General features: G+C 55.7%; 1 protein-coding gene across 1 annotated transcript; it reads left to right on the top strand.

Annotated features, from left to right (window-relative positions):
- Positions 1 to 3,638: 3,638 nt before the first annotated feature.
- ATP8B3 (ATPase phospholipid transporting 8B3) lies at positions 3,639 to 21,631 on the top strand. Its single transcript, XM_054182336.1, is given in 28 exon segments — positions 3,639 to 3,693; positions 4,324 to 4,343; positions 4,345 to 4,416; positions 4,971 to 5,084; positions 5,634 to 5,732; positions 6,203 to 6,264; positions 6,870 to 6,942; positions 7,047 to 7,117; positions 7,654 to 7,736; positions 8,304 to 8,462; positions 8,988 to 9,076; positions 11,336 to 11,529; positions 12,237 to 12,445; positions 13,738 to 13,772; positions 14,231 to 14,387; positions 14,801 to 14,989; positions 15,435 to 15,547; positions 15,939 to 16,103; positions 16,385 to 16,496; positions 16,817 to 16,892; positions 17,350 to 17,491; positions 17,949 to 18,216; positions 18,706 to 18,929; positions 19,526 to 19,609; positions 19,908 to 20,147; positions 20,357 to 20,495; positions 20,596 to 20,726; positions 21,404 to 21,631. Coding segments are annotated over 28 exon segments (3,603 nt in total).
- The last annotated feature ends 1,831 nt before the right edge of the window (positions 21,632 to 23,462 follow it).

Here is a 23,462-nt window from a genome sequence, read left to right as displayed (position 1 = left end):
AGGGGCAGAAAAGGTGACCAGAAACCCCCGGCCACCGGCTCTGGCTGCGCCGGGTCTGCTGGGAGCTCCCAGGGAGCCCAAGGCATTAATTCCTGTACTGACCAACAACTCCACCATTTATCCGGAGATTTCAGGAACTAACCCCCGTGGCAGCGGGTGGGATCAGCGACCGACATAAATCTCCGCGTGTTTTCACTAACCCCAGCCAAAGCCTTCGTGGCGCGGGTGCCAGTTCCTGCTTAAAAACGCTCTATTTGCATTCGGCCGTGCAAACCTCTGCTAGCCTAAAACTACATTTTTTGGGGGTGAGAAAGCCCCGCTTTGGGTCTTGTTAGCACCCGGCAGCAGCGCACGGCTGCTCTACAGCCGGGGACCGGTGGGGACGGGACGTTCCCTGCTGGGGCCGGGTGGGCCGACCGGTTCATCCCAGGCATCGACTTGGAGGAACATCCCGTAGGTTAATAAATCACTGTTGGTTTAAGATGTGGTGCGGAGTCAGAGGATGGCCCGGTGCCTTTGGCCATCGCTGGCCCATTCTCGGCCCCAGGAAGCCCCGGGGGTGGGGCAAGTGTGGGGTTTGGCCGCCTACCCCCACCCCCCCCAGCTGGGGCTGGCAGGGCGCCCTGGCACCCGCCTCCAGCCTGTTCCCGCCTATCCGAAGTACAATTTTTTTTTTTTTGTGAATTATCAAAAGCGAACGCGTGAGGTTTTGTAGAGAAGTTTCTTGGAACTGAAGTTTCTTGGATGCCTCCTTGGAAGGATTCTCCAGTGCTCTGAATCACTCTTTTTTTCCCCTTTTTTTTTCGCCTGCTCCTGGGGCTCTGGCAAGGGCTCAGCTCCATGGAGGGTCCTGCATCCGCCAACTGCAGGTGCTTAATGAGCTGTGGTTTTGCCTGTCATCGTGCTTTGGAGCAGATGAGTGGCACCAAGGGGGTAATGGCCGTCGTTACTGGGTTACAATGGGGCTGAGAGACGCCAAGCGCAGCGGGGATTGATGGATATTCAACTTCAGGCCAGATCTTGAGCGTAAGGGGGACCTTCTGAAAGGATGACCACAAAGAACTCTAAGGTCTTCCAGTGTATCCTGAGGAGACTCAGGGCAGGGCGGGCTTCGACCCTTTGATTGAAGCTGGTTTGGAAGCAGTGAGCTCAAGCAAACATCTTGGCACGCATCACTGTCGGCCCTCAGCTTTAATATTAATGCCCTGGAACGAGGAGCAAGGTCAAAAGGTGCTTTGAGGACCGGGTCGGGGCCCTGAGGGCATTAAACAGCCCCGAGCAGCCTCATATGGGACCTCTCCCACACCTTCCCATGGCCATGGGGCTCCATTTAAGCTCAGCCCTGGGGCTCAGTCCTAGCCTAAGCTTTACTGTAGGTGGGTCTGTCCTCCAGCTTGGCCATGGCCCCCAGCCCCCTACCCATGGACCGACTTTCTGGCTTGGCCTTGGAGCTGTCTTGTCCCCAGTGGACCTGCCTCAGCAACCAGTGGACCATGTCTCACCTTGGCCTTTGTCACCAGACCTGATCTTGACCTGCGTGTTGACTTCTTGGCTTGAATCTCGACCTACCTCATCATCACAAGCCTGACTGGAGATCTGGACTTGGGGTTGACCCTGGCTGCCCTCCCTGGCTCTGCCCCTGCCTGCCCATGGGCTGGGGGACTGCAGGATGGATGGGCCTGGTGAGGACCTTGCTGTGCCCTGGCCCAGTGCTGGGGGATGGAGTCACGGCAGGGATGGTTTACCTCCACCGCTCCTAGCCAAGGGGCACTGGCTGGGTTAGAGGGATGTGAGCAGGTGGCTCAGTTTTCCCCATTCTGAATACCCTGACGTTCATTTTGTCTCCTGTTGGATGTTCCCTACCGTGCGGGGTACCTCCATTTAGCCCATATCCCTTGGCCCATTTGTGGTCCACGAGGAGCAGGTACCCCTGTGTGGCCGGGGGAGCCCACCCTCTGTTGGGAGGGGGCTCGGAAACGTGTCCTGCCAGGAGCAGGAGACGGAGGGCAGTTTGGTGTCCCCTCCTTGTCCCTCTGCAACCAGATGCAGCCCAGAATTGTCAGTCTGCAGAGAAAGCTGGTCCCAGGTGACGGCTTCACTGAGCCGAGGACAGGAGAGGGGTCGCAGCAGGGAGGAAGATGGGAGATTTGCATTTCTCTGTGTGAAATCCTTTGCCACCTCATTTTGCCCAAACAAAGTGGGAACAGCCAGTCTGGGCATCAAGGGGCTTCTGTGCAGCTGGGGATGGAGGAAATCTCGTCCTTCCGGGTACCCCTGCTCTTCCCCCTCCCTCTACCTGTGGGACAAACGGTAGCTGGAGCCGTGGGATGTAGCACGAGTGTCCCACCACGCGCAGCAGCTCCCTGCCACCCTTCTTTCCTTCTCAGCCCTGCTGGTGAACATACAAGTGGGCCCCCAAATGTGCTGACTTCATGGGTGACACTTAGGACCCAACTACAGTGACAAATGCTGAGTCCTCAGTGGTAAAGACGGGACGATGTTGTGGGTCAAAGCTTTTTTTGGGGGGCAAGCTCTTGGACGCAGCGGCTAAGGGTCTCTTTGACCTGGGAGGAGGTGACAGCTCTGGCCCGGCTGGTGGCATCCGTGAGCATCTCGGGGCAGTGTCATGTGTCGGGGCAAACCGGTATGAAATTGCCTTGTACCACGAGGAACAGTAAGGCGAGAAGTAGACACTTTGGTGAAAGAATGGGAAAAAAGAAGTGATCAAAGGAGTGAGATAAAAAAATAATGGCAGGGACAGACTTCTGTGTGGGATTATTTAATAATAAGGTAATTAATGCTTTATACCTCACTGACTCCTTTCATGTAAGGATCACAAAGCGCTTCACAAACATTAATTAATCTTCCCTAACATCCCTGCAGGGAAGGTCACTGAGCTACTGAGCGTAAGGGAAATCTTGTCATTGATGAAGGTGGCGGCTCTCTAGGCATGACGGGTGCTCGGGTGGTGATGGCAGGACGGGGAGAGTTTCTGTTCCTCGCTGATGACTTCAAATGATTTCCCATAACTTCCCCAGAGAGGAAGAATGTCTTTTAGTTGTCCATGGCCAGCTGGGGACTGGGGCGAAGGTGGGTCTGAAAGATGACCCACGCCAAAGCCGTTGAGCATCCCTGAGGACACTGAGAAGGGGTCTGTCTGCAACCCCCAGCGCCCAGGGCAAGGTTTGAGTAGCGTAAGGGCACCTGCAAAGGGCAAATCTGTGACCTGTTGGACAAAAATGCCAGGGCGAAGTGGATTTCAATTCACATCTGACCTGTGGATGGTCCTGCAAAAGGTGGAGAAAAAAACATCAGGCACCAAAGGGAGAAAGACATTTTCTGATGACAAATATTCAGCCTGACGTCCCTGATCTGATGGCTACAGAGGACTGCCTGCCAATGTGGGCTTTTACATCTCCAGGGTATTAAAAAGGTCTAAGTTAGTTTGTGGCTCCAGGGAAGACACTCATCCCCAGCTGTGCTCACAAGTGTCCCTTCTGCATGCTGTCCTGCCCTGGAGAGGTGGAGGGCACAGCTTTGGGATGTGGGGAGCGTCCCGGTGGGATCACACTGTCATTGCTCGGCGTTGCAAATACTTTTGGTTGTCCTTGTCCCTAGATCCTGGCAGCGGTGCCAGCATGGCTGCGCAAGACCCAGCCTTGGGCTGCCTGCATGGAAAGAAGCAACTGCCAGGTCAGTGAGCAATAAGTCCTGTTTTGGGTTTTTTTTCCCCTTTTTTTAGAGAGTTTATGAGAAAGTTGACTGTGGGACAGAGTTTTGAGATGGGGAAGAAGCAGATTTGGGGTGAAATGATCTGGAAGGATTGGCCGTCAGCCTGGGGTGCAGCAGTTGGGGAACATGGCCAGGATGTCCCTTGCTTGGTGGTATCTGCACTGAGATAGCAAAAAAACGAATCGGGAGAGGAACGACCAGCCTTCAGAATAGCAAAGAAGGAGGAGTCATCCTTCACCTGGGCCTGATTTTTACTGTTCAATCAAAACCTGAGCCCAAACGGTTAGCCTGAGGCTGGGAGGGGGAAGTGTGCGCAGCGGTTCTCTGGGAGTAGTCTCTGGAAGCTTCTGGCCTCCTGCGTCCTCTGTCCATTCTGTGACCCAGCTGACCCCAAAGATCCAGCTCTGTCCCAGTTTGTTCCTCCAGCTCCTCTCAAGCTGTAGGTGCAGGATGGAAAGCCCACCTTGCCAGCAGTGGGTCACCATGAGCCCAATGGCACCATCACTGGTCCTTGTGTCCTTGGAGACCAGAGGCTGGTGGCCAGGGCCTGGCTCTAACGAGAGCTGGTGGGACATCCACTTGCTTTTCCAGCTTTCACCTGGGAGGTGAGGGGCCAACAACCGAAACTACCACATGCAGTTCAAGAAGAAATTTGCCTTCTGTCTGACGAAGAAGAAGTACGCGGTGAGTCAGCCTGGGCCAGCCCTGGGCCATTTCTTTACCCAGCCCCTGATTCCTGAGCTGGTGGTGGTCGGGGGCGACATGACAGAGAAGCTGCAGAGACGTTCCAGTAGGATGGAGCGTCACATACATAATCCTCAGGGAAGAGGAAGGGCTGCTCCCTGCCTGGTGCCCCAGGTGCCCTCTGAAGCTGTCAGACAAGGAGCAGAACTGTACGAAGGATACTTTTTAGTCTGATGGTCAAATCAAAAGAAAGATTTTTGAAAACGTTTTGGTTGAACAAAAACACATTATTTTTTTTACAGCTAAATAATGACCATCTAGCTGAGGGGGGTCCGTTACATATGCTTTAGATGATCAGAAGCAAATTATTTTGTTTCAATTTTATATGGCCCTTTGCTCTAATAAATCTTTTTTTTTTTTCTTATGGCTTTGGTAAATTTTTTAAAGTCATCTCTTACGCAATGAAAAGTCATAAAAACACCCGATTTTTTTGATATTTTCAAAACGCATCCTTGATTTCATGTGGCTGAGCTCCCGCTGCCTTTCTCTTGCAGGGCAATGCCATTAAGACAGCCAAGTACAACATCTTTACCTTTCTGCCACTAAACCTCTACGAGCAGTTCCACCGAATGGCCAACGTCTACTTCGTCTTTGTCATCCTCCTACAGGTGAGATGGACACCAAGAGCAAGTGCATGTGAGACTGTCCTAGCAAAGGAGGGTTGTCTGGTGTTTGGAGCAGGGGACTTTGGTCTAAGGTGGGCGTTAAGGATGCTGCTTTTTCAGTGGTGTTCATTGTCTTTCGTGAACTCCGAAAGGTTTATCCTATGTTAAGTCTGGTTACTTTAAAGTGATTGGGTTTGGATGTAGACCACACCTGAAAATAGAATTCCTACCCTCCAAATTCAGGGACTCACAGGCATTTCACACACCCACTTTAAAAAGAGGTGGAAATTCAACAAAACAGTTCTCTGTAGACAGAGATGGTGATTTGATTTGTCTTAAGACGGGCTCCTGCCATCATAGAATCATAGAATGTGTTGGGTTGGAAGGGACCTTTAAAGGTCATCTAGTCCAACCTCCCTGCAGTGAGCAGGGACATCTTCAACTAGGTCCTCACGTGCTGGCTGGGGAGAGGAGCTGGAAGTGAGGAATCACCTCAAGTGCCCTGAGGTGGGATGAAAATTGTGTCCGTGGTCTAAAATTCTCTTTCTCCAGACCTTCCCTGAGATCTCCACGCTGCCCTGGTTCACTCTGCTCTTCCCTCTGAGCTGCCTTCTCACCATCCGGGGTCTACGAGACCTGATTGATGACATTGTGAGTACGAGTTGGAGGAAAAGGCTGTGAGTGTTGGGTGTAGGTCCTGGTGGGACAATCAACAGAAAGGCCCCTTTGCTGTGGGGTGAACCCAAAATCTTGGGAGCTGCTGTCATTTGTCGTTCCTGAGGTACCATCAACTCTACCATGTCCAAAACACTTTGTATCTCCCCTTGGGAAGGATGTGACCTTGGGGTCTTGCTTTCCTTGGGGTCTAGACCCCCCCCATCTCTGTCATCTTTAATATCTTGACCAATGGCTGTATTCCCAGGTTGGTCCCCAGAAATACCTTGGGGGAATTTTGCCTCTTTATTCATCAGAATACATCTTCCAATTGCTTCGGAAAGCAGATCTTGCCCTGGGGCTGAGGAGGCAGATTGTGGCATTAAGAAGGTTCTTTTCACGGGACAAGGCAGTCTGGCATGTCTCATCCCTTTCTTTTGGCCTCTTTTTGTCTCTCCTCTGTGCAGGGCCGTCACCAAAGTGACAGAAACATCAACAGCAGGCCATGTGAAATCCTGTCTGGGAAGAGGTGAGGGGCTTTGGGAAGCTGTACCCGTATTTTCCAGGCCTGTGTGGAATGATGGATCACCTGAAGTGCTGAGCATCCTTGAGCATAGCAGCTGAGAAGGGTTTTGGTGGCAATGTCCCTGACTCTGCAAACTCCCATCACCTCCCAAAATCTCCTGCTGGTCCAGCCGTTCCCTTGTGGGGATGATCATACCCTGGTCACAGACTAAAAAAAAGCCCTGATTTGCTGTGATACACTGTGGGAGGACGGTTTTCAGGCCACAGAATTTCCTCAGGTCTTCATATCTAACCCATGGAGTCGTATTCCTACTAAACACTGGGAAGGACCAACATTTCCCACCCGTGTCCAGGGGGCCGCAAGTCCCTGCCACCCGTAGGTACGGGGGATATGGATGTGACAAACGGGTACTTGTGCCATCCTCGGTGCTCAGCTGTCCTTTGGTCATGCAGATGGGAGGCCGCCATGGTGGCAAAGGAACCAACAATCTGGAGAACCCATGCAAGAAGCTGGGACAGACACAGGCTGGCCCAGAGGACAGAAACAGCCGCGGCCCCCATTCCCCCTGTTCCGTGAGGATAAAAATTTCTCCCCTAATTCTCCTGCAGCTTCCGCTGGCAGAAATGGCGCGACATCTGCGTCGGGGACATCGTCCGCCTGCGTAAGGAGAGCTTTGTCCCGGTGAGCGGTGCCCCGGAGCTGGCTGCGTGCCGGGGGTGGCGGGGGGCAGTTTCAGCGAGGAGGGGCTCAGCCGGGGGCTCTCTCCCCATTTTTTGCTCTTCAAGGCTGACATGCTCTTGCTGTGCAGCTCGGAGCCCAGCAGCCTGTGCTACGTGGAGACTGCCGACATCGATGGGTGAGGAGAGGGGCAGGGGAGCGCTGCTGCAGTGGGAGGAGAGGGGCAGAGACATCCCAGCCAACGGCTGGAGCCTCCAAGTCTTGAGGCCCCCCCCTCCATTAGGTCAGGCAACTGGGAGGGCTGCAAGTCCAGCAGAAACCATGGGATTTGGGGGAACCTCTGAAAGCTAAACTTACAGACACCCCACAAATGGGATTGGAGCCCCAAATCTTGAAAACAGGAGTCCAAAAACACTTTTGAGGCTTCCATAGAGCAACTGGTGACCTCGGGCATCTCTCTTCCTCTCCGAGGACAGCAGCTGCCCGTCCTTCCCGCCACGGTCTGCGGGATGATTTAATGGCAGGGTCTCCGGGCCAGGGCTCTCTCCCTGCATGAGTGCTCAGTGTGTGGCAGGAGGCGTCCCTGTCTCGCTTTTCATTGCCACCACTTTCGTAATCACCTGATAAATAATGACTGTCTCTGTCCCATGGGTCCAACAGCTCTGTCACCCCACAGGGTTGTTTTATTTTTCCCTCCCTGGCTCTTGTTCACAGGGAAACAAACCTGAAGTTCAGACAAGCCCTTCTGGTCACCCACCAGGAGCTGGTGAGCGAGGAGAGCATGGCTGCCTTTGATGGTGAGTCTCCCAGACAGGCAAGGACGTGGCCATCCCGCCGGGGTGGGATGGGTTCAACCTTGGGAGTTCTCAGGCACCAAGTGCCATCAGTCCGACAGGAGTTGCACTTGCTCCTGCCTGCAAGGAGCCACAGACCTTGTGTGGAGGCCCTTCCCCAGCAGAACGGCTCTGTGATGGGTCCATCAAGGTTGTGCACCTTCCCTCTGTCCTGGAATCAAGTGCTTGGCCCCCCAACCTGACTCAGACCCTGGATTTTTTCCCCTTTGGTCCTCCATAGGATGCAGACTCCCCTCTCAGAGGCTCTGAGTTTCTACTTTCTCCAGTTTTACAGCCCAGGGCGGTTCCTGGACTGAGTGCCCTCCCAGCTCTGCAGGGTGGCCCTCCACTTAGCCTTAATTTGAGCCATTCATATCTGAGCTGGACCTGGAGATGCCCTGACAAAACCTGAATCTCCCCAAGAAGCCCCCAGCACCCCTTTTTGGAGGGGGCAGACGTGGGGGGTGAGGGGAGAGGAAGGTCCTCTCGTTTACCCCAAAGCCATCACCTGAATGGTGCCGTCTGCTGAAGGGAGAGTGACCTGCGAGGAGCCCAACAGCCGCATGCACAGCTTCACCGGCACGCTGGAGTGGAGGGGCGAGACCTACCCGCTTGACAGTGAAAGGATCTTGCTGCGAGGCTGCAAGCTTCGCAACACTGACGTTTGCTACGGCTTGGTTATCTACGCAGGTGAGTGCCCAGGAAGGGCAGAAAACACCCAGGTCCCCGGGGGTTTTAAGCTGCCCAAGCGCTTCTGGCATCAGCAGGTCCCATTCTCAGCTGATGCAAAGCGGGAGGACCCACCACTGTGACCAAGCCCCTAGAAGTTTGTCCTAAGCTTTGCTGGTGTTGGGCTCGCTGGCAGGGAGACGACGTGGTGGTACCAAACCTCTACTCATCCCAGGTTATATTTCACCTGCATCACGTCCTGGACCTACTCCTCGTTGTGGCCTCTTGCACTTTGTGGCTCAGTGCAGCTGAGAGCTTGGCCATGAGTAGCTGTGGGTAGAGGGGAGGGGTACGACCTGGTGTAAGCAGCGCTTTTCCTTGTGTGCAGCCATGGCTTAATTAACCACTGATCAAGGGATGCAATCCTCTGAAGTCTTCAGAGGTGGGGAGATGTTGTTACGGAGGAAGCCAGCATCACTTAACTGCAAGTCAACCTTCTGGGTGCTGTGGACTTGCGTTTTCACTTCTAAAATGTTTCTCGTCCAGGATTTGATTCCAAAATTATGAGGAACTGTGGAAAGATCAAGCGGAAGAAAACCAAGCTGGACCGCGTGATGGACCGGCTGGTGATCATAGTGAGTGTGGTGCAAACACCTCCTGCCCTGGTCCACAGGCCTCCTGGGGTTGCTCACAGGTCTTCTCTGAGAGGCTGCTTGCTTGGGTGATGCTGATTTTCTTAAGCTTGCAATATTTTACTCAAAATTATCTTGGGTTTAACATGTAATGGGCAAATACCAAGTGATGTTGTCAGGAAGCGGCAGTTGCTGGGTCTGGAGCAGTCTGCATGGTGGTTGTGGATGCTGACAGCTCTGAGTCCCCAGCTGCACAGCAGCCCCTTGGACCAGGGAGCTAGAGGATTCAGGAGCTCCAATCCCTCCTGGCCTGCTTTACTAACCCTTAACCATGCAGGTCCAAGGAGACATTTTGTGCTGAGGGACCTGCAGGCTGTGGCTCATCAGAGTAGATGGAGGACAAAGGAGGAGTATTTTTCATCTAGTACTTTAGAATTTCCAGGATTGGAAAGGACCTTTCAGATCATCAAGTCCAACCATCAACCTAACACTGACAAAAACCATCACTAAACCATATCTCTCATCTGGACTTTGGCAAGGCCTTTGACACCGTCCCCCACAGCATTCTCCTGGAGAAGCTGGCGAATCATGGCAGAGACAAGTGTACTCTTTGTTGGGTTGAAAACTGGCTGGATGGCCATGCCCAGAGAGTTGTGATTAATGGAGTGAAATCCTCTTGGCGGCCGGTCACCAGTGGTGTCCCTCAGGGCTCAGTTTTGGGGCCAGTTTTGTTTAATATCTTTGTCAATGATCTGGATGAGGGGACTGAGTGCGCCCTCAGTAAATTTGCAGATGACACCAAACTAGGTGGGAGAGCTGATCTGCTTGAGGGTAGGAAGGCTCTACAGAGGGCCCTGGACAGGCTGGATCCATGGGCCAAGGCCAACTGTGTGAGGTTTAATAAGGCCAAGTGCCGGGTCCTGCACTTTTGGTCACAACAACCCCAAGCGACGCTACAGGCTTGGGGCAGAGTGGCCGGAAAGCTGCCCAGCAGAACAGGACCTGGGGGTGCTGGTGGATGGCCAGCTTAACATGAGCCAGCAGTGTGCCCAGGTGGCCAAGAAGGCCAACAGCATCCTGGCTTGTATCAGGAATAGCGTGGCCAGCAGGAGCAGGGAAGTGATGGTGCCGCTGTGCTCGGCACTGGTGAGGCCTCACCTCAAGCGCTGTGTTCAGTTCTGGGCCCCTCTGGACAAGAGGGACATTGAGGTGCTGGAGCGTGTCCAGAGGAGAGCTGCCAGGCTGCGGAGGGGTCTGGAGACCAGGGCATGTGAGGAGAGGCTGAGGGAGCTGGGCATGTTTAGCTTGGAGAAGAGGAGGCTGAGGGGAGACCTCCTTGCCCTCTACAACTCCCTGGAAGGAGGGTGCAGAGAGGTGGGTGTTGGGCTCTTCTCCCAGGGGAATAATGACAGGACCAGAGGAAATGGTCTGAAGCTGCGGCAGGGGAGGTTTAGATTAGATATCAGGAAGAATTACTTTACTGCAAGAGTGGTCAGGCACTGGAACAGCCTGCCCAGGGAGGGGGTTGAGTCACCATGCCTAGACGTGTTTAAGAAACATCTAGATGTGGCACTTCAGGGCATGCTCTGAAGGGCAGAGATTGTAGGTTGGTGGGGTTTTTTGTGTGTGTATGGTTGGACTCGATGATCTCAAAGGTCTTTGCCAACCATGAAGATTCTATGATTCTCTAAGCACCACGTCTACCCACCTTTTAAGTACCTCCAGGGATGGTGACTCCACGACTTCTTCCAGTCAGCCTCTTCCAATGCTTGATACCGCTTTCAGTGTAAAAATTTTTCCTAATATCCATCCTAAACCTCCCCTGGCGCAAGGAGCTTTTCCTCTGTGGGAACAAAAACAGCATGGGCATAACAAGGAATTGGATGACTCTTACTCCTGTTCCTGGTGTTTGAGTGTCATCACCTCTCAGCCTGGCCACCAGCATTGCTCTGTTTCTCGGCACTTCATCAGGAAGGCTGCAGGACACCCTTGTCCAGGGAGATGGTGTCTGAGGCAATTAGGAGGGCGGGAAAGTTGGGGTTTGGTGTGTATGTTGCGGAGGTGTTGAGCTGAAATACGTGCTGCAATCCTTCATCTTGATCCAGGTTGAGCTCTGAGAACCAACTTCAGGCACAAGGACACTTTTCCACAAGCTTACAGCTAAATGAGACAAACAGTCTGGAAGGGGCAATGGTTGGTCGTAGAAAAGATTCTGGTGGGCTCTGTGTGATGGCGCATTCTCATCCTGGCTTCCCATCTCAGATCTTCCTGGTGCTGTTGGTCACATCACTGTGCCTCGCCATTGCCTCTGGGTTCTGGGCCAAGATGTTCCAGGAGAAGCACAGCTACCTCTCTGCTCTCTACAAGCACACAACTCCTGCCCAGCAGGCCTTCTTCAACTTCTGGGGCTTCACGATCCTCCTGAGCATCATCATACCCATGTCCATGTATATAACGTAAGAACAACAGAGCTTGGAAGTGATCAGAGATCAGTAGCCCACCCCCTGTCCTTGGCCATCAGCTGTCACCTTGGTTTATGGCCACAAAATGAGGCTGCACAAAAGATCCAGCTGTGACCCTGAGCAAGTCATTCCCGTGTGTTCCCTTAGCCATAAGAGGGTAAGGGTGGATGGGGCAGATGTCTTACAGACATTGATGATGTGCTTTGAGATCTTCTCAGAGGAAAGCCAGAAAAGAGATGCAAAGATTGACGTACTGAGGTCGGAAATGGTGGGCAGGCCGAGGATGAGACTGGTGAAGGTGGTGTTCTCCCCACTGCGCAGCAGCAGGGTGGGGAAGAGAAGGGCAGAGGCGCTGTGAGTGGGCAATAATCACAATTTGTGCTGGAAGAGGCGGTTTCCAAATTTTTCGGCCCTTCGCTGAATCTCCAGATCTATGAATTTTGTCATCAAGGGCCGGCTTTCCAGAGGGGAGCCCAGTTGCCTGGGACCCAGTGGGCTCTCAGTCTGGTATGATGAGCCTTCTGCAAAACTGGCCATGAACAATGAAAAGCCTCTTGGTTGCCCCAAGCTCAGGGCAATAGGATCCAGGTGGGGAGTTCCCCTCTGCCCTTTCATCCCGTGTCAGATCCCCAAGACCCCCTGGGACGTGAGCAATGCCATCTCCTTCCCCGGTGTGAGTTTTCTTCTATCGGACTCCCTAGGTTTGAATTCATCTATCTGGTGAACAGCTTTTTTATCAACTGGGATCTGGAAATGTATTACGCTGTCAAAGACATTCCAGCAAAAGCCAGAAGCACCAGCCTCAACGATCAGCTCGGCCAGATCGAATATATCTTCTCAGACAAGACTGGCACCTTGACACAAAATGTTATGAGCTTCAAGAAATGCTGCATCAATGGGACCATCTATGGTAACTTTTGTTGGATGCAAGTTTGCAGAGACTTACGAGCGAGGTAGACCTTGAATTCAGGCCACTTTGGTTCTTTCCACTCCTCCTGGCTTGCTAGGAAGCTTGGGGCATATGGATTGATCTCGGTGGTCCAGTGTGTAGGCAGAACCTTTAGGAATTCAGCTTGTTTTCATGTCCCGTGTTATCGGTGCTCTGCAGGTGCCACCACCCCTGCGGCCACATTTGTCTCGTGCTCCCAGTGCATGGAGTCAGGGCACAGTTCTGCCTCCTAAAATGCGCTCCTGCCTTTCGGGAGATGTGTCAGGCCCCAAACTCGGCTGAGATCAGCTCGGTCTTCCCCGATACAAAAGCGAACCTGGGGTAGGAGCTCAGCACAGCCACGTGGCAAACCCGTGGTCTGAGTGAGGTGGAGCCCATCTGGAGTAATCAGCTGGTGCTGGCCCAGGTGTCCAGGGCAGGCAGAGGGGCCATGGCGTGATGGGCCAGTAAAGCCCATGGATTTTTATTTTCTATGAAGTTGTTGGAGAGAAAAAGGAGGTTTTGCTTTTCCGTTTTGTGTCATTTTCTTGTGACCTATGGAGGAGGCAAAGAAATTATCCTTTCCCTGATGTTGTTTCTTCACAATGAATGCATGTCATTGCTCTTTGCTTTTTTTCTTTTTTTTAAGATTCTGCTTGGTTTTCCCCTTAGAAACCTGAGAATTGCCAAGCCATTCCTTTCCTTGTTGCTACATTTACTCGAGCTCTCGGCTGGCTTTTTGAGCTCAGTGCTTAATTAGTGAAATTCAGCAAGTGGGGCAGGCCAGAGCTTTAGCATGGAGCTCCTTCTTCCCGAGATAAGTATCCGGCACTTGGGACAAATGGACAGTGGCAAAAGCAAAGAGGAGAAAAAAATACCTGGCAAAGTTTTTAAGCAGGAATGAACCCAATTTAACCCTGAGGTACCGTACGGCACCTCTGTGAGAGCAGCATCGCCGCAATCCTGCCCGTCTCTGGCGAACTGCAGAGTCTCCCAGGAAACGTGGGGGAGGGCTAGTCCTGGATTTTTAACATTAAAAACGTGTGGAAAGTCCGAAGAGTCCAAGAGCCAAATGAGTCAGACCTGGACATCCTAACAGAGCTTGGCTCATGGCTGACACCGAGCAGGTACTGGCAACCTGTCTCTTTTTGCCAGCCTTTTGGCTGGCAAAAGCAGCAGCCCCTTCTAGAGAAACTACTTGAAGCCCCTGCTAGCGATGCACCCCCCCCGCCCCCGCCGGCTCTCGATTAATTGAATTATTTTTATTTTGGCAGGTGCTGGCACAGGCCGTGACAACAAGCAGCCATCGGTGCGTAACTCCCCTCCCCCGTGTGGTGTGGGGCCGGACGCTGCTCCTCGCCAGGGCCAAAGCCGTAGCAGTTATTGATTCCGCCAGCAGCAGGACCAGCCTTTGTCTGGGAGCACAGCTCAGGCTCCCGTGCGCTAAGAGAGAGGCGTGTGCTTCCTCGGGCTGGCGAGTTTGCCAGTTCTCAGCTGCCAGTTAAGGACAGGGGAACCAGGTTTATAAAATCGTCCAGCTCTGATTTTTTTATGTAGTTTTTTTTTTGTTTGTTTGGTTGGTTTTTTTTATGATTCCCAACCTTTTTATACTCACCCCCCAATGCAGAGCTCGGCTCATGCACTCTGACGGGGCTCGGGCCACGCCAGCACAGGGTGGCTGCATTGCGACCTGGCGGCACCCCCGGAGCAGAGCCCTGTGCTCGGTCTCTCTCTGGGGTGCCTGCAGCCTGCCCGTGCCTCTTGCAGGGGTCAGGGTTGACCTGGAGCCACCACGGCGAGGAGAAGTTGGACTTTTTTGACGCGACGCTGCTGGAAGCCACCCGTCGGGACAGCGACCCCGTGCTGAGGGAGTTCCTGAGGCTGCTGGCCCTCTGCCATACTGTCATGGTGGAGGAGAAGGGCGGTGGGTTGGCCACGCTGGTTGACGTGCTCAGAGCGGGGTCGAGCTGCCACTCAAGGCACTGAGGCTGTGATGGCTTTTTCCATCTCGCCCAGCAAAGCTCTGCTGTGGGGGTACAGGTAGTGTGAGAGCCCAGGGATGCTTTGGACCACTGTCCTAGCATCATGGATGTGTACATTCGGGGTTGTTTTAAAGCTAGTTAGTTGGAACAGGAGCACAGAGGGGATAATCCATCCCTGGCTGGGCACTTGAGCAGAAGAGATGAGACAAGTAGGACTGAGTTTCTCTAGCCTGGTGGCTTGGACTTTAGGGTCTCCATAGATAATGTTGGTGCTGGGAAAGAACAGGGTGTTTCAGACATCCAAGGGTTGCTTGGCTGGGAGACTCCTTGTCTAACTCCTCCTCCTCTTCTGCAGACCAGTTGGTTTATCAGGCAGCTTCACCAGACGAAGAAGCACTGGTGTTGGCAGCCAGGAACTTGGGGTATGTCTTTCTGGCCCGAACGCAAGACACCATCACCATCAGTGAGCTGGGGGTGAAGAGGACGTACAAAGTACTGGCCATGCTGGACTTCACCAGTGATCGCAAGAGAATGTCTGTCCTGGGTGAGTGGGACAGGGTGTCTCTGGGGGCCCTACAAGAACAGAGAGCGTCCCTTCCATACTCAGCCCTACAACGGACGGCACCAGGATGTCTGCAATTGACCACAGCTGGCACAGAGGCTCCTGGGGCTCGTCCTGGTCATCCCCGCGGTTTTGCTCACCCCAGTACCTTGGTGAAGGGAGCTGAGAAGGGTTTGAGCAGCCAAGAGAGAGCGAGTAGATCAAGGGCTCAGAGGAGATGTGTGAGGAACTGACAGTCCTTGAGGCCTGATCCTGTCTCATGGTGGTGTAGATCTGGGGACATTGCTGTGTTTCCTGTGACTGCGAGTAGAAAAGCACCGGTGTCCCTTGTGGTGCCTTCTGCAGCGTGGCCATTGCATGGGGACAATGATGAGTGGGGGCCATCTCTCCAGGTACCTAAGCTGTCCTTCCCTTCCTTCCCTCCCAGTGCGAGACCCCCAGGGCAGGATCCGGCTCTACACCAAGGGGGCTGACACGGTCATCCTGGAGAGACTGCAGAGCCGAGGGCCCAACGAGACCTTCACCGAGATGGCGCTGGATGTGAGTCTGGGGCGGAAAGGGATGGTGTCCCTACTGCTGGCGTTGGGCTGGGTGTCCTGGAGTCCTCCGCTGCTCTTTCTCCCTCAGGCTTCAGGATTTTGGTCCTCCTTTCTTCCTTCTGCTCCAGGAGCCTCACCTGCATATGGGAGAGGGGCTAAGAGGGCATCAAATCCACCTTCGGTGTTCTGCATGGACCAGTAGCATTGCAAGGCTGCTCATGGGGATGCTGTAGGAGGGGGGAGGGAGTCAGCGCCCGGAAGGAGACCCCCAGATCCTGGAGGTTCTCTGGTTCTGCCCGTGGGAGCATTGTGGCTGGCTGACATGATACCCTGGTCCACCATCAGAGTCATCCTGGTCGAGGGAAGGGAGACCTGATGTCTCATCTCTGCAGCGCTTTGCACAGGAGACACTGAGGACTTTATGCCTGGCCAGCAAGGAGGTGAGCGAGGTGGAGTACAGCGTGTGGGGCAGGAGGCACCGCGAGGCCAGCGTCCTGCTGCAGGACCGCGCGCGGGAGCTGGACAAGCTGTACGAGGAGATGGAGCAGAACCTGCAGGTGGGATGAAGCTGGCGTTTAGAAGGACAGAAGTGTGGGGTTTGGCTCTCTGGGATGAGGGGGTGAAGTGTCCAACCCAACACCCATCCCTTGGGTGGGAGGGCAGGTGCAGCTCCCTCCCGCCCCGGGGTGACTTTGTGATATGCCAGTAGACACTGGGTTAGATACCTGTCAGGTCATGTCCACCCATGGGCAAGGACCCCTGGTTGAATCCAGGGGTAATTCCTACCTCCGCATCTTGCCCTGCCCCATGTCGTGCCACCCACTCACCCTCCTTCCAGCTGCTTGGGGCCACGGCTATTGAGGACAAGTTGCAAGATGGAGTCCCTGAGACCATCCAGCTGCTGAAACTGGGCAACATTAAAGTGTGGGTGCTGACAGGAGACAAAAAAGGTCAGTGGAGGCAACCCCAGATCCCACCAACACATTTCAGCTTCTCCCTAACCAAGACCAGAGAAGAGACAGCAGACCCTGGGAGTGGGCAACAACTAAGTTGTGATCTTCTCTTTAATATAAAATAATAGCCTGTCCCACAGATCATGTCACCCATGGGGTGAAGCAGGGGAAGCCATCTGCGCGATGGCACAGAGCTGGGGCAGAGCCCCCAGCAGCTGCTGCCCACCGAGGGCTCTTGGACTCGAGGGCTGGGGGCTGCCCTGGCATGGGGGGGAAGCACCATGTGGCCATCAGCCGTTGACACCTGCGTGTTGCAGAGACTGCAATGAACATTGGCTACGCGTGCAAGCTGCTCACGGATGATATGGAGATCCTGGAGGAGAAGGAGATCAGGTGAGGAATCGCGACCTTCTGGTTCAGGACATTGTTGTCCCAACTGAAGGCACCCGAGGGCATAGGAACCTGTGCAGGGTGGGCAGAGCTCAACTCTGCCAGAGACGCTTTTCCTTCCTGGTCCCAGCCTGGATGTCTGTGTCCCTTGTCTGCTGATGCTCTTCCAGGCCTCCCCATCTGTTTGTCCCCCTACAGCAGTCTCTTCCTTGGCAGGCTTTGACCAGAAAGTGCTTAAGCCGTCTCTTCAGACTCTAAACCACAGGGCCAGGGGCTGATTTTTTATATCAGTGAGTCCTTGAGGCTCCTTCTCTGTCCCGTCTGTTCCCACCACTGGGTACCAGCCCCATCTCCCTGGAGCTGGCTTTGAGATGGCAGTGGCCAACTGTAGGTCTCAGCTGAAGCCAGGCAGTGTGCCCACTGTCCCCAGCTCGGCTCCAACCACCCCTTCCTCGCACAGCGAGATCCTCGAGGCTTACTGGGTGAGCAACAACAACCTCAGCAGCAGCGGAGAAGCCCTGTGCAGCGGCCACCTCTCCCAGCAGCACCCGGAGGCTTCGCGCCACAAGAAGAGAGCTCTCATCATCAGCGGGGACTTCCTGGTAAGGTGGCACTTGGATGCTCTTCTCTGCTCCCTGCCTGGGCTGGCAGATGGCTCTTTCTGCCCTGGTGCTATCAGAGTCCTGGGTGGCACCAGCGTGTGGAGGAGGTGATGCCCCTCCTGCCCAAGGGGTGGGAAAAGTCCATTTTTGGGCTAGGGAATGAAGAGTGGAGAGGGGGACAAGCTTGAACCAATCATTTGATGTTGGAGGATTTGACCAAACCTGCCCAACTGGTCTTTTGGGGTGGTGCAGGCTGGTGGGTAATCACATGCTCTTCTGGTCACACCGGGGCAAACTGGTCTCATGGTCACAGTGCCTGCTGCGTGATGAGCTTGGAGAAAACTGGGGTCACTTTTTTGTAGCACTGACAAGATTTAAGAGGATCGTTGAGGAGATGGGGGCCCTCATGCTATGAAGTCTATGGGTGAGGTCCCAACCACGTGTACTCTCCCCTAAGGACAAAATCCTCCACACGGGAGAGGTGCTGAAGGAGAAGAAGGGGCGGCTATGGCGGTGGCTGGACTGCTTCAGGGCTACAGGCTCACAGGAGCAGGGCAGTCTGGTGGAGAAGGCCTTCGTGGACTTGGCCACCGGCTGCCAGGCGGTGATCTGCTGCAGAGTGACCCCCAAGCAGAAAGCCCTCATCGTGCAGCTGGTGAAGAAGCACAAGAAGGCCATCACGCTGGCCATCGGGGATGGGGCCAACGATGTCAACATGATCAAAAGTGAGGCTCAGGGCAGGGGGGAGTGTGGGGTTTTGGCCGGCATGTTCCACTGTTGAGGAGTGGTGGTGGCCCATCATCCTGTCCTTCGAGGTGAGGAGCTGGGAGGGGAACCCCCAGCCCAGTTCCCCGCGTTGCTGTGCTGGGAGGGGAGCGAGAGGACCGGGACCAGCCTGGGCCAGGAGCAGGGGGGACCACTTGCTTTAGCAGCGGGGATGAAACTTGATGAAACTTCAAGCTCCAACCCAGGCATCTGGCAGAGGCCTCCCTGCCCCTCTCCAGCAGCCCTGACCACATGGCTGTGCTCTTCGCGTGCCCAGCCCTGCCCAGCATCTCCCTCCCCCAGCCGTGATGGAGGGAGTTTCTTCCCTTTGCCCATCACCGTGGATTCGCCCTCTTCCCGTCAGTGTTGGGGCAATCCACTGGGAAATCAAGCACCCGGGTCCCCAAACCCCCCACCACCTGCGTTTCACGCCCTCCTGTCCCCCGCAGCCGCTGACATCGGTGTGGGCATCAGCGGGCTGGAGGGCATGCAAGCCGTGCAGTGCAGCGACTATGCCCTGGCGCAGTTCTCGTACCTCCAGCGCCTCCTGCTCGTCCACGGCCGCTGGGCGTATCTGCGCATCTGCAAGTTCCTCCGCTACTTCTTCTACAAGACCTTTGCCGGCCTTATGGCCCAGGTCTGGTTCGCTTTCCACAGCGGATTCACGGCTCAGGTGAGGGACGCTGCCGTTAGCAGCGGTCGCATCCATCCCGTGGAGGTTTGCACGTGGGTGCTGTGACCCCTCTGCTGGTACTGCCTGATGGGTGTGTGGCCACATCACCGCCCTGCTCTCCTTTCTCCCTTGTCCTGGGTCTGGGCTGTCCGATTTTTTGGGGGGGGAGGCTGCCTGGCTGAGATGCAACTGATTATTTCACCTGGCTGGATTGGGAAAAGCACCCTGGGGAGATTTGGGACGTCCTTGTGAGCTGCAGCTCAGTCTCGGACAGACTCAGGGAAAGATCCCACGCGCATTAAGCTGGTTTCGCCCCAAATGGGAGCTTTTATCCCCAGGGCCATCAGTGTGACTGGACCCCCAGCGTGTGGCTCCAGCTTCCCATCTCCGTCTGCAGCACTGCCCCACAGCCCACCCATCGCTGCAGACAACGATGGGTGATGCAGAGCCTGGGGCAAGTCCATGGGGCTTTCCCCAGTGTTTGGACGTGAGTGCCCTCACAAGTGAGGGTGTTTGGATGCCCTGGTGCCTGGGTATCCTTTTGGAGTTTTTCCAAAGCCCAGCTGAGCCCACAGCTGCTCTCTTCTCCCTTCTAGCCTCTCTACGAGGGCTGGTTCCTCGCGCTCTACAACATTTTCTACACCACCTACCCTGTGCTGTCCATGGGTCTTCTGGAGCAGGTACGGGTTCACGAGGCTGCATCCAGCCCCTGCGCCTGGAGGCTGCATCCTCGGCGGGGGTGAATCAGCCCGGCGGCCGTTGCACCCCATTCCTGTGGCTCTTTGTGGTACCAAGCAGCTTAATGGGCATTTGGATGTCACCACTAGTCCTGGGGGGCCTCTGTTCCCTCTCACCCCACAGCAAGCGGGTGGAGGGACTCGCTGCAGCTTTCCCAGAGGGTGTGTTGGGTGGGGGGGAGGGCCCAATCCTGCTCTCCGGTGTGGGTGGGGAGGATGATGCTTGGTGTCCACCTGGTAGGACGTCAGTGCCAAGAAGAGCTTGGAGTTCCCTGAGCTCTATGTGATCGGGCAGCAAGACGAGCTCTTCAACTACCGCGTTTTCGGCGTCACCCTCCTACATGGGGTCAGCACGTCGCTCGCCAGCTTCTACATCGCGCTCTGGGCCTTCCAGGACCGCATCGGCAGCAGGGCTGTTGGCGACTATGAGTCCTTTGCCATCACGGTGGCCACATCGGCATTGCTATCGGTCCTCATGGAGGTGAGTGCTGCTCTGTCCTCCCCCATGCTGGCCCTGGGGCAGATGTTCAGGGTCTGCAGCCAGGCTCAGCCCTGGGCTCTCTGACACGATCCCCAGCAGCTTCGTGGCTGGGGGATGATCTCTGTTGGGGCAGGGGGGGAATTAGGGATGGGTGGCTGTAAGGAAACAGGTCCCCGCAGCCTCTGTGTGCTCTGCCCTTGCCCCTGCAGATCATCCTGGACACCAAGTTCTGGACAGTGTTGTCCTTCCTGATGGTCACAGCCAGCCTGCTGCTCTTCTGCCTCTTCTCCTTCCTGACCCAAAGCTTTGAAGCCTTCAGGATAGCCCCTGCCATCTTCCACTTCCCAGGTGAGATGCCCCGGGCATTCCCATGGTCCCTCCCTTCCCCAGCCAGGAGAGCCCAACCTGGGCTTTGTGATACGAGCTGTTTCCCACCTTGCATTGGCAGATGCCAGCCGGAATGCCCTGACTGACCCCTACGTCCTGCTCGTGGTCCTGCTGTCATTGGTGGTGAACACCATCCCCTCACTCACCATCCGCTTGTACCGCACCATCGTGGGCAAAACCACCATCCAGCAGGTGAGGGCTGCCTGGGACTGGCATGGGGAGGGCTCTGCCTCCTGCCAGCGTCCATGTCTGGGGCTGGCCAAGGCGCTGCTGGTGATGGGAAGGGTGAGGTTCCCCAGGGAACCCACTGCCTGGGCTGTAGCGGTGGGACGTCACCCCTCCTTGGAGGTACCGCTCAGCTGGTGATGGTCTCTCATGGCATTGGTGTCCAAGTCTGGCTCCAAGGCCCTCTTCCCAAATCAGTTCATGGCCCGATGGGAGGCCCTGAGGCAAGAGACCTGCTCCAGCTCTTGGAGAGGGGCGGCTTTTGGCTGCGGCAAGGAACTGCCCTCCAGGACTCCCTGGAGCTGCCGCTTAGGAGGCCCTGGCGTCTGCTGCAGGCCTTGGTACCACCCCAGCCCTGGTAGAGCTCACCCCCATCTGGGTGGTGGGTCATACTTTGCCAGTGGTACAAAGAGGTCCTAGGTGAGCGCAGGGGTGGTGGTTGTGCTACAGAGCTCCGAGAGCTTTGAAGACCCCCCCCTGCAAGTCCCCACGTTACGCATCCTATCACATCAACTCAGGTCATGGCGGAGCTGGGAGCCAAACTGTGTCTTATTGGAGGGCACGCTCTCCCTGTGTGTCCCCTCCTTGGGGCAAGGGCTTGCCTGGGAGGTGTCCACAGCCCTCATCTCCCCATCTCCTTGCAGAAGATCTGCTTGAAGGCCAGGCGGGAGCCGGAGCCCTTGGTGGAGCTACGTGCCCACGTCCCTCGTGGCTCCTTCCGCCGCCGCTCCAGCTACGCCTTCTCCCACCAGGAGGGCTACGCCGGCCTCATCACGCGCGGGGACAGCCTCATCACCCGCAGCACCGCCCCCGCTCTCCTGCGCCCAGAGACACCCCCAGATTTGTCCTCCCCCCGCAGCCCCTCAGCATAGCTACCCTGGCATCAACGTCCCACCACGCCGGGACAGGGGAGGTGCCGTCAAGGCGCAGGACTGGCTGGCTCCCTCCTTTATGGGCATTTTTTTAAAATCTGTTTTGGATGGGTTTGAAGCCTGGGCAGCTCCCGTGGCTGCGGAGGGGCTGGTCCAGCGGGGGGGGGCTGCTGCTCCGGGCCATGTCCCACCAGTGGCTCCGTCTCCCCACTTGCAGTGCGTGCGTGGGCTTTGCGGGAGCCCATAGAGCCATGAAGAGCTGCCACCCTCTGCCTCCACGCTCGGCCCCTCGCCCCGCGACCCCCTGCCCTGCACCTTTCCCTCCGCTGAGCCCCCTCGGAGCCAGGGGCTCCCTCCTGCCTGGGGCTGATCCTGCTCCAGGCTGGACCCCCAAACACTGCTGCCCTGCCTTTTTAATTTAATTCCCCCTCGGAATTAATTAAACGCCCTGGTGGAAGGCCAGCGGCAGGGCTGGGTGGTGGGCGCAGCCCCTCGCCCCTGCTCGCTCCCTCCCATACCGGGGTCCGAGCTGCAGCAGCTGCGCAAAGACCCCCATCTCATTTCCCTTTCTCAGCAGTAACGAGACCCCCCCCGCCATTACCCTCAGAGCTGCCCGCGGTCCCTGCATGGGGCTGGATCCGGCCCCCGCGGCTTTCACGTGCGTCGCCCCAACAGATCAGGCTCTAAAGGCATAATTTTAAAATGCCCCCTATTTTCTGGAGGGGGGGGGGGTCTATGGATCATGGATTACCTGTGGGTTTTTCTGCTCCAGCCAAACCAGCCCGGCTTCTCGCAGCCTCCCCTCGTCACCCCCCGCCATCTCCACCTCCCCCTCTCTGCCACCCCTGCACACAGTGGGGGCGGCTGCTACGTGCCATGCCCCATCTCCACAGCAGCCACCTCCCACTCCCCCAGGACTGATGTCCCCAGCTTTGGGGACAGCCCTGAAAAGTACTTCTGGGGGGAAGGCAAAGCCTGGGGGTGAGGAGCACCACCTCTGCCCAGCAGGCACGGGAGCAGACATCCTGCAGAGCCGCGCTTTGGGGACATCAGCTGGAGAAGTTGTGTGTCAACAGCTGACTGGTGACTGGATCACCCTTTTTACTGTTTTCATTTTTTAATTAAAAGGACTTTCGCTTTTCTCTCCTCTCCTGTAAATCTCTGCTACGCCACCAAGGGAGAAAGCTGCACAGAAATGTCCTGCGGTCCCTCGATGTGTGTCACCAGCTTTTTGCCACCTGCCATGCTCTTGTCATGCCCCATCCCTGGAGGGGTTCAAGGCCAGGTTGGACGGGGCTTGGAGCAACCTGGGCTGGTGGGAGGTGTCCCTGCCCAGGGCAGGGGGGGTTGAACTGGGTGGGCTTTAAGGTCCCTTCCCACCCAAACCAGTCTGTGGTTCTATGGCAAAGCATGCGGTAGAATGAGATGTTCAGGTAAAAAGATAAATAATTAAATTCGCCACGGGGGTTTGGACCTGCCTGCAGCACGCGCAGCTTGATGGGTTTGTTTAACAAGGGCTTTGGCCTCATCTGCACCGAGTTTGTGAGAATTAAAGTGTTTTCTTTGGGCTCTGGCCAGAAGACAGGTGTTGCCAAGAAATAAAATCATGTGAGGCTTCATCTGGGAAAGCTCTCAGCCCGGCAGCTACGAGGGGGAAAACTCGGGGCGGGGAGAAACCTTCCCCAGCTGCCTGGGCATGGTCCCCAAACGTCCCCCCCCCCAACCCCCGACGTCTCGGGGCGGGGAGAAACCTTCCCCAGCTGCCTGGGCATGGTCCCCAAACATCCCCACCCCCGATGTCCTGGGCCAGGTCTGGGGAGAGGAGTTGAGG

This window comes from Rissa tridactyla, chromosome 22 (genome assembly GCF_028500815.1).
Source record: "Rissa tridactyla isolate bRisTri1 chromosome 22, bRisTri1.patW.cur.20221130, whole genome shotgun sequence".
Classification (NCBI taxonomy): domain Eukaryota; kingdom Metazoa; phylum Chordata; class Aves; order Charadriiformes; family Laridae; genus Rissa; species Rissa tridactyla.
Note: the sequence above shows the minus strand (reverse complement) of the source record. Positions and strands in the feature narration are given on the sequence as shown.